This window comes from Fusarium verticillioides, chromosome 2 (assembly GCF_000149555.1).
Source record: "Fusarium verticillioides 7600 chromosome 2, whole genome shotgun sequence".
NCBI classification, from domain to species: domain Eukaryota; kingdom Fungi; phylum Ascomycota; class Sordariomycetes; order Hypocreales; family Nectriaceae; genus Fusarium; species Fusarium verticillioides.
In genome coordinates, this window is record NC_031676.1 from 817,982 (window position 1) to 827,881 (window position 9,900).

At 49.1% G+C, this 9,900-nt stretch overlaps 3 protein-coding genes across 9 annotated transcripts; 1 reads left to right on the forward strand and 2 right to left on the reverse strand.

Annotated features, from left to right (window-relative positions):
- Window positions 1-90: 90 nt before the first annotated feature.
- On the reverse strand, window positions 91-1,776 carry FVEG_06087 (hypothetical protein). 5 transcript variants are annotated; one of them, XM_018894340.1, is made up of 6 exons: window positions 1,488-1,776; window positions 1,358-1,441; window positions 1,298-1,309; window positions 1,151-1,247; window positions 604-1,099; window positions 91-547 (listed from the first exon to the last, which is right to left on the reverse strand). In XM_018894340.1, the coding sequence occupies exons 1-6, from the start codon at window positions 1,585-1,587 to the stop codon at window positions 227-229; spliced, it is 1,110 nt and encodes a 369-aa protein (XP_018751385.1). In that variant the 5' UTR covers window positions 1,588-1,776; the 3' UTR covers window positions 91-226. The 5 variants fall into 5 exon arrangements, with proteins under 5 accessions (XP_018751385.1, XP_018751386.1, XP_018751388.1 ...); XM_018894339.1 differs by having other exon boundaries at window positions 190-547; window positions 604-1,247; window positions 1,488-1,725; XM_018894341.1 differs by having other exon boundaries at window positions 604-1,247; window positions 1,298-1,441.
- Window positions 1,777-2,022: 246 nt separating this feature from the next.
- On the forward strand, window positions 2,023-3,913 carry FVEG_06088 (hypothetical protein). Of its 2 annotated transcripts, XM_018894345.1 has the most exons (3): window positions 2,023-2,360; window positions 2,419-3,765; window positions 3,824-3,873. In XM_018894345.1, the coding sequence occupies exons 1-2, from the start codon at window positions 2,145-2,147 to the stop codon at window positions 3,682-3,684; spliced, it is 1,482 nt and encodes a 493-aa protein (XP_018751390.1). In that variant the 5' UTR covers window positions 2,023-2,144; the 3' UTR covers window positions 3,685-3,765; window positions 3,824-3,873. The 2 variants fall into 2 exon arrangements, with proteins under 2 accessions (XP_018751390.1, XP_018751389.1); XM_018894344.1 differs by having other exon boundaries at window positions 2,419-3,913.
- Window positions 3,688-8,169, reverse strand: FVEG_06089 (hypothetical protein). Of its 2 annotated transcripts, XM_018894347.1 has the most exons (6): window positions 6,837-8,169; window positions 6,220-6,778; window positions 6,147-6,174; window positions 5,435-6,090; window positions 4,579-5,378; window positions 3,688-4,508 (listed from the first exon to the last, which is right to left on the reverse strand). In XM_018894347.1, exons 2-6 carry the CDS (start codon window positions 6,526-6,528, stop codon window positions 4,217-4,219), a joined length of 2,085 nt encoding a protein of 694 aa, XP_018751392.1. In that variant the 5' UTR covers window positions 6,529-6,778; window positions 6,837-8,169; the 3' UTR covers window positions 3,688-4,216. The 2 variants fall into 2 exon arrangements, with proteins under 2 accessions (XP_018751392.1, XP_018751391.1); XM_018894346.1 differs by having other exon boundaries at window positions 6,220-8,169.
- Window positions 8,170-9,900: the final 1,731 nt, after the last annotated feature.

The window sequence follows — 9,900 nt, forward strand, 5'->3', positions numbered from 1 at the left end:
ACAAACAACGCCTACAAACACACCGACCTATGAACAATACCCTCTATAAGACACTGTGAAACGTCGAATAATCACATTTATTAATATAGGCGAGAATATATGTCAGTCGATTTCTGTTCATTCAGCAAACCTCAACTGCTTCAGTCTGCACTCAGTCGTAAGAGCACTTGTGAAAGACCTCAGGCATCATAGAGTTATCATGCACCTCTGTTCTTTACTCTAAAGACTAGCTCAGGGCCTTTTTGAAACTGTCTTCAAATCCAACACCTGCTACGTTCCTTCCAATCAGAATAATCTTCCCCTCCTTGGGCGTCTCATCTCCCAACGGCCCGTCATTGATCTCAAAGACCTCCCTCACCCCCTGCAACATCTTGACCTCTCCATTGGCAAACACAAGCCGTCCCTTGGAGCGATGAATCTCGAAATCACCCTCCTTTTCATCTTCAGGTAATTTGCTGTCCCACAGCACCGATCGTAGCCAACGATCAACTGTGTCCAGTTGTCCTGGCTCAAGGCGGCCAACAGGTATGGTGACGGTCGATATGGTCTGAGCGGTTAGCTACATAACCTCTTACAAATATCATATATCAGGCGGGAACTTACAGGGTCGAGATGACTGTGTCCCTTGGCATTCGCGTCTGACTCATTGAACTGGTCATATGCGTGCAAATCAAGCAGGAATCCTTCCAGTTGAGGGACCACACTCCTCTCCGTTACATGGATTTTGGCAAGTCCATTAATCGACTGGATTCTCTCTTTGACCTGGTCGAGTTCCGTCTCAGTAACCATATCGGCCTTGTTGATTACGATCACATCGGCATGAGATATCTGAACGTGTGCTGTAGTCATGACAGGGCCATGACCGTGGTCGTCGTGTCCTTCGACAACACCATTGGGGTCGTCAAGACTGAGCAGGATATTCTTCGCATCTACGAGCGTGACTATTCCATCCAGGTAAATGGTGCTTCCGAGTCCGTCGTCTACCCAGAAGAGGGGAGCTAAGTTTCCAGGGTCGGCTAAGCCAGTTGTTTCGAGGAGGATGTAGTCAAATGCACCCTTCTTTGACATGAGAGACTCTATCGCATTGACTCCTGTATCCCTGAATCCAGTTAGCATTTTAGTATGTGGCTGCCGTACATTCATAACGTACTTTACGGAACAGCAGATACATCCATTGCCAACTTCTAACCATTCTTCAACCTGCTCACCACCCTTGTTCACAGTAAGGGACTTTTCAATGTCGAGCGCTGCAGTACGACTTAGAAACGTAAGGACAATCTCACACCTGAGTACTTACAGTCTCCAAATTCTATATCATGTTAGTGGCTGTTTCCAACAAGTCGTGGTCCGTCCTAACCATTCATGATGACAGCGATCTTCTTGCCATGTTGAGCTGTAAGGATGTAATTTAGCAAGGTGGTTTTACCAGCACCAAGATATCCTATCAAATATTAGACAATGAGATAAATAGTGGCTAGTAGTAGTACCTGTCACAATTGTGATAGGAACCTTGACTGTGATCTCCCCATCCACATCGTTGGCGGCTATATCAACCAGCTCTGGCGGGGCATCGTCATCAAAATCCATGACTGTTGTTGTTAACGTTTGGCCGTTTGGATCAAGCTTTTCTTTGAGTTCAGGGACGCTTGGGAAACAGCTTTAACGGCCGGCGAATATTGAATTCTTTTCGCCGTGGGTTTAGAGTCTTCTCGGTCAATAAGAAGCACTCACAAAATATCTTGAAATCATGCATTCAGAGGCTCCATGAGTATAAGTTGCACGGTCCCCCTTAGCTGCATGCGACGGGCATTCTCTGTTATGCATATAGCGAATCCCCACCCTAAGGTAGGCCCCGGGTGAGCTTGGGTATCCCTGCTCCGTCTTCTTCTGAGGCGGGGGTAATAAACCTGCTGACGCTAGAGCAGGGTGTCAAATTTAACTGGTCTAAAAGTGTCCTAATAATGCACTAAAGTTACCTCAATCTTTTCGTCGCTTAAGATAATGGTCCTGGGTTTTCTTTCCTCCATGCCAGCCACTTGTCAACCCAGAGCAGCCTTGTGTGATATTAACCGCCCAGCTCCCCAGATCTTTTGCGCCCAACATCGCGAGTTTTTATTAGCAACGACTTCATATTTTTGCCAGCCATGTCTTTAGCACCGAGCTCCCCTAGGCTTCCAAGCCCTCCGCCAGCTGCAGAGATTCAAATGGCACCCATGTCTCCTTCGGGCGGTCCTGCAGCCAGTCTTCATACGACACCCCAGGAGCAATCGCAGCTTGAAGCTAGCTCTAGACGGCGGATACACCCAGGAACAAAAGCAGCAGATATGGCTGCTGGTCCTCCTCTGATACCGCTACAAGAGGTACCTTATTTGCGCCGTCATCATAATATGCCGGTACCTTTATGCTAACATGAACCAGCTCGACTCTGCATTTCAACTCCAAGAACACCTAGCCGCCCTCCACTGCTACCACACGTCCTCCAACACCCAGCCGATCACCCGCGGCACCGCGCTACAGCTCGCGACACCTCCCAATGGCGTCGACCGGACCATCTGGCTCTATGAGCTCTGCCGCTTCCTCATCTCGCAATGCAACTCCTTGATCGTTGGCTTCCTCTTCGACACCCCCCCATGCAGTGCGAGCACGTGCCCTGAAATGCGCGCTTCCGAATGGCAGTTCCTCTGCGCTGTGCACGAGCAGCCCAAGAGCTGCTGCGCCATCGACTACTGCTGTCACACCCTGGACTGGGCTGCCAACGTTGTGACCGACCAGAAGATCTTCCCCAGCCGCTTTGTCGTCCACAATGACAACCACAGTAAGAATGTGGGTGTCAAGAATCTCGTCAATGTATTCCGCAGGTTGCATCGCATATTTGCCCATGCCTGGTTTCAGCATCGTGGTGTGTTTTGGTCTGTAGAGGCCGAGACAGGACTGTACGTCCTGTTTAAGACTGTATGCGACTTGTATGATCTGCTGCCTGCTGAGAACTACAAGTTGCCTCCCGAGGCGGAGGGACTCGAGGCACCCCATACTGAACAGGAGCCCGAGAAACCTCCTCCCACCATTCTCAAGCCTTCATCTCATCAACGAGGCCCTTCTGCCGAAGAAGACAACATGCATCCAACAAGAACAAATACTCGACGACACATTCGAAGTAGTCCTTCGACGGGAAGTGCTGTAACAACTGTCATCGAAGCCGAGGAGGAGGAATCCGCTGGAGTTTCCAGGAAACTAAAGGATATGCACCTGACCGCTCCCTCACCCGTGGAGGAGGAGCCAGAAGTGGCCGATGTCCCTGTTATTGTTGAGCAATCAGTCATGGGAGAATCCGGGGCACAGTCCCGCAGTTCCCAAGCTGAGAAAGCAGAAGATGACGACGATGACGATGACGATGAAGACGAAGAAATTGACGATGATGCCGACCAGACAGTTGTCGGGTCTGTTTCGGAACAAGACTCTGCAAACGATGTTGATACTCAAACGTATGAACATAAGCCAGCCGCGGACTCTGTTGAGCCAGCGCAATCTACAGATACGGGCGCTGCAGAGGACGAGCCAACAAAGGAAAACGCCTCTGTAGACGCATCACCAGCTGCGGATGCCCCTGAATCCTCAGAGGCCAAGGACAACTCCTCAGAGGATGCGGCAAAGACCACAGATACCAAGTCAGAGGACGAAACCTAAAGGGCGAGAAGTAATAGACGGATCAAGGCGATATCCATTTGATTCCATATCTTGTCTTTCAGGATATGGTAGTATAGCATGGTAGAGTTACCTGCCCACTGTATAATAACACAATTGACCACCCAATCATCCTCATTAGACAATACATAACCAAACTGACGGTTGTACTATCACCGTCAAAATGCCTGCTGAAACACACAATCTTCCAATAACTCCTCCACATGCCAGGACCGTGGCTATAAATGCGTTTTATCTACCATACCTCGAGTAATGGCTCCTTAGTCTATTCCTGCTTGTGTAACCCCCAAACAAACCACAGTTTCCTTCTCTGGCCTAGGAAAAGGAGTATCGTAACTGGTTGCCTGCCTCGAAATCTTGGCCAGCTGGAGAAACAACCAACTCGAACATCTGCCCACAAAGGCGAGGTGAACGGTAGAAGAAAAGTTAGGGAGGTAATCTAAATAACGAGGAGTTTGTGTTGCGATTTCTGTCCACTTGTGTGGTCCGGGATAAGTCACAGCCCCTGGATACATCATCGCTTCACACTGGGTGAATCAATACTGGGCCCTGAAGCAGAGTCTGGACTAGAGCTTGACGGGGCATTTGCATCGTCCATCAATGACATCTTGGCAAAAATATGTCGAACCTCACGAACACTCTCTTGTTGGGCTGTGACAGCTGCAGCGTTCCGTTCATCCGCAAAATTACGGATTTCCTGTAATACTGGGCTGAATCCTTCTTCATTTGGCAGCCACCAGTTTATGCAATCGGGTTCTCGGAATAACTCTGCCATTTTGGTACGTAGCGGAAGAGGATGAATATACCTACTCAATAGTTAGTCAAAATTCGATTATGACCTTACGACTGGAGTATGCAGGCGAGTTTTGTTCTTACCCCATAGTCTCTAGTAAAGCAAACTTCCGACGGAACCACATGTGATGCCTCGCATCCTGAGGGCAGAAAAGAGCTGCAATAGCAATACATGCTTGTATCAGAACCAAAACGCCTCTGGGAGTTGAAGGCCAGAACTCCAATGTTTCGAAATATTGGCATGTCCTATATGCATGGCGGTTTAGATCCGCGAACAGTTGGTCCGGCCTCATTCCTGACGATTGGCATTTGTGCATTATCATGATGCTGTTCCATTCTGCGCATAGAACTGTGACGTCGAACAGGGGGAAATCGTAAAGTATTCCAACCGTATAGGGATTGACAAAGTCGTCCGGATCGAGAGTTTCTGCTGGAGGAAAATCTTTGATAAGATATTTGGGATCCTGCAAGGCGGGGTCGCGTTTCTCCTTCCACTCTATGAGCTGTTGATTCAAGAGTTCATGCTCTTTCATAAAGTCCTCCGGGGATATCTGGCCTCTACTGCCTCGGGCGAACAAAATCGACATGTCGTAAGAGATCAGGCGAAGTCGTGCGGACCACGCATCGATCTTCCAACGTAACTCATCTGGGTTCGACGTAATCCCGGATTGATAAAAGTCCAGCATCGCTCGGAACCATTCGCGCGGCAGATCGGTAGGGAATCCTCCCATGAGGGCAACGAAGTTATCGAATCGGGCGTACCAGCTGAGGCACATGCGACCAACGGGCGTCTGCATCACTGTCTGTGGGGTGAATATACTCGTTATTATTTCGAAAGCTGCTTTTTGGTGTCCCATTAGATTAACCCAGTCGCCAAAATATTCCTAAGTAGTACAGTCAGAATGTGAAGGTTGGATGGTGAGAAAGGATTGACAAATACCTCGATGGTGGCAAGCTGCAGAATAGTGAGAAGAGTGGCAACGTTGGGCTTTTCTCGTCTCTGAAACAAGCCCAAGAGTTGCGTTACACTCTTATTGTAATATTGTAAGAAGTCCTGGAGCTTTCCCTGTGGGTTTCGAAGAGTAATATGGTATGCAGAGAAGCCTACGAGCGCGTTGAGCAAGGGCTCGTGGCGAGTGGCCATGTTGGGAAGAATCTTTGTAAAAAAGCCATCCGAGTCCAGGGGTATACAATAATTGAAATGGTTGAGGTTTTCCACAAAAAAGGAGAGGCCTTGCTGGTACTCTGGTGGTAGATGTGACCAGTCGGCTTCACCCGTCTGTATAGGAAACTCGGAGGAAGAATAGACAGCTGCAAGGCTACTTGGTGTTGCTGTTGCGGTCGATGGCGAAACGCTTTTTGACTGCCTGGAGGGTACCGAAGACTTTGTTTGGTCTTCAGTATCTTCATCTTCGTCCACGATCATTTCTAGTTTACTCTCTTGCTCTGTGTCCTCGTCGTCCTCTGATTTTGACGAAGTTGGACTCGTTTGTTGAGCAGAAGGTGCGGTATCTTTGGATTTACCGCTTGAAGCTGAGGAACCTTTCGACGATGGGGGGTCTGGGTAGACACATTCTCTGTTTCCCTTCTTGCAACCTGAGGAATGTTAGCATCATCCCCAAATCAACAAGTCCTTGCAAGACTACACGCACGTTCACATATTGGTCTGGTTTCGTCGCACTGGGAAAGTTAGGCATGCTTTCTACTCGGTCCTCAGTTACATACCTTAACTCTCCTACTGCGGCACATGAAGCAGCCTGATCGTGTTCTTCGATGCTTGACATGGTCAACTGCTGCAGGGGTACCGGCCGCAGACTTTCTACGAGCTTTCTGCGACTTGTTCTGGTTGAACATCATGGGATCTGGAAACCCAGTAAAATATCCAAGTTGCTGATACGGACCGGGTAACGGCGCAGATACCATTGGTATCGGTGCTCCATGCATTCGAGGGTCGAGCATCTCCTCTGGTGACGTCGCGGGATTCATCCCTGCCCCGGACATTGAAGACAGGAAGTGATGGTAGTAGTCTCCCATTGTGATTTAGTCGATTAATGCGATGTTAAGTGACTCGATGCTTCAGTAGTGCTGAAGTAGGAAATAATCTAGTCAACAGGTCGCGATTCGCATGCTTTCCAAAAGTTTGTTTACTGGCTAGAGCTGCTTCAGTTATGGAGTAGAGATGTTAAAACAGCAAGGAGGGCGGGTCGTTCTTCGAGATACTCCGATGGAGCAGAAAGATGCGAGTAGCCAAAGATTAGCTACTGACAACTCAGTCTCAATAATACTGTGCAGAAGGTCAGGGGTGTCTCGAACGGGTTTTCAACGGGTGTTTCTTCACAAACAGTGAATATTAGAACCGCTATCGCGGGTGGCCAGTAACCCAAATCCGTTTCAAGATCTGAAGGACAGCAAAAGGTCCAAGACGGTGCCTTAAGGGGTCCAGAAGCTTCTTACAGAGGTGCCCAAGAAGAACTCGAGGTGAAGGGAAGGATCAATAGTTGTGACTCTGCTGTCACACTTTGATAGATCTCGTACACGGAGCTTGAAACTAGCTCTCGTGTCACGCGACGGTTTGCAAGATGGTTCTTTGGTCACTGACAGGAAAGGTCCGAGATAGTTGTAAGGTAATGCGAGAGGGGCCTTCAATGACAATAAGGGAATGCATGTATCGCGGTTGGGGAACGGAGGGGCACTTTCACCTGTGACAGGGAGGAGAGATTGATCGATGCAAAGTTGTCAGGGCCCTTTGCCGCAGGGAAGATATTGGATTGGTCACTGATTCCAGATCCACGTAGGGGGCGTATATCAGAAAAACGACAGCAGCGGGGACACGGCCGACTTCAGAGTGGACTGGTCAAGCAGTTGGCCGGCTGAGCCCCTGGAGATGAGGTTGAAGGCCAAAAACGTCTGTTCCCTGAAGTAGAGCCTGTCGTATGCAAGATGCAAGCCTGACGGGGCGTCAAATCGTTGTTCAATGAGAGAGCTTGGGCTCGTGGGTCCCGGGAACCGGCCAAGAGCTTTAAGCTTGGTGCCCTTTGACTGCCTGACTAGGGGACCGATCCCACGCCCACTGACAAGCAGGTCATCAAACCACGGGTAGATGCTCGGGCTGGAATGTGACTCTGGCACTGGGAATAAGACACAAAGAGCTGACTTTGAGCAGAGGTGACAGTATCAGAAGCTCACGAAGAAGGATAAGGGTTCTGTCAAGAAAAGCTTTTCGAGCACAAACAAACGTGGATAGACATGTGGAGGAGTGAGTGTAAGACGAGCAGGGTACTGTACGGAGTGCTGGTTCAAGTGGATTTGTGTGTCCCGGTGTCCGTACGGTATTGAGTTTCCACAAATTCGAAAGATTTCGGTAGAGCTGGGCCAGCTAATAATAGAGGCAGTTGAAGTTGTCTTAACATATATGACTTATTGGTGGGAGAGAGACAAGGCTCTGAGAGCGCTTGTAAAGGCTGGGGCAGATTTCGAATCCACAGCTAAAGTGACTAGTACGCATCGAGTCAAGGGCGACAATTATGATATGAGGTCTGGAGCTGACGATGACATATAGCCCTTGAACGGCGCGTTTAATAGGGTTAGTCAGGACAGTGATCGAGAGACAGGGGTGAATAACAAAGATTGGGTCGACGAGATGGATGATGTTATTGCCAAATGGAGCGCGGGGCGGGCTGAGCTTGAGTTTGGGGGGATGTTGGATGGGTTGGGAATGGATGGGATTAGGTAGTTAGGAGGGATGGAGTGAAAGGAAACGGGAGGGAAGGAACACGCCCCAGTTGCATCGATGACAGGCGTGCCTGCCTAAACCTCATCCATTAGGTTCATGCCTACCCATCCGATCCAATCTTACCTTCCTAAGCATAGATGGGTATTTCTTTCTTTCCTCTTTCCATGCACTTGGCCCAAGGTACATACAGCAACAAACTCTTCTCCCATTTGGTCATTTTCGTTTCTACCCCCGAAATCTTGTATTTCTTGGATAATTGACTGACAAGGATTCGAATACCCCCGAACCAGCTCCGCTTTGTTTGACATGGAATGGTTGGAATGCGCCCGATCTCCTGGGTCTTGTTTCTTCTCTGTACCTACGCACCTCTACGAAATGCCGTTAAAGCTTTACCATACTGGGACAGTGCCGATGCCGCAGACGGACATTCGCAGCTGATGGGTCGACCTTAATTCTTTGCAGTCGGAACCGCTCCCCTGGCTTTCATGAGCTACCATGTTCCAGTTAAAAAAGTTTGTGATGGGAAGGGCTGGATGTATTCATTCATCATGCAGGTATGTATTCGTCCATCCATCTGGCCTTGACCTAATGCAGCTAAAGAACGCGAAATAGCCTTGTCCTAATTTTCGTCTTCCTCCTGACCCCTACTCAACTCGAAAAAGTTGCTCAGCAGGACGTTCAAGTCCTGATATACGACTATCTTCTTACATACAAAAACGCTATCGCATTGTCGATCGTTCCAGCTCGGCTTTTTACTGGCCAGACATAATGGTCTCAGTCTTCAGTCAGCCACGCGAGTTGACAGCCTGGTACAATCAATGAAATGAGGCTGGCCTAACGTGCAAACAAATCAGTACGAACCTCTATAATACTGAGACATAAGGATACGCCGACCACAATGATGGCACAGAATCCTGGGGGGTCATTCAAGGCTGTGTCCGTGCTTTTGACGTTGTTCTTGTCGGGAGGCACTTCAGGGATCACCCATGGACAAGGTCAATCATCAACGGTGATGCAACCTCCCAGGACTGTCAGGATGGAAGTCATTGGCTGGGACCAAAAAACTGACAGACTCCCAAGGATATGCCTTAGTATTATCCGCACAGGTATATGTCGCGGTTCTTAGTCGTGCAGCATGATTTACCTCTGTTGTTCGGATACTCGATGGCCTTATTATCTTGCTCACCACTTCTTACGTACAGAAAAGCAGCCTTGAGGTGTTTCCTCATCCTTACAAACCTGTACCTGTCATTGGCAGGGTTGGCATTAAAAATGCGGCCGTAGTCCCTGGTTCCAGATGGCGATCTGATAGGGCACCATCAACAAGGGTGCAACCGTGGGAGAGGACACTTACATCCCAATGAAACCCTTGACAGAGGCGCCGCGGAGCAACAACCACCGGATCCGCCCAGCCACTGGCAACAAATGAAACGGCTTAATGATGTCTTGACGCTTGGATCAAGTCCCGCTCCCGGCAGCCTGTGTGGGTAGTCGCGTGGCCGAACCCAGCAATGAACGCCTCTGTGGGTCATGGCTGCCAGGAGTTGACTCTGGCTCAACAGTTTATTTTGTTTTGTCATCGACATCATGACAATGTATGGTGGGCATTGAACATTCGTTCTCGAGATTCAAACTGCGGGCGAGCTTGTGGCAAATTTCAGGCATGCACGACC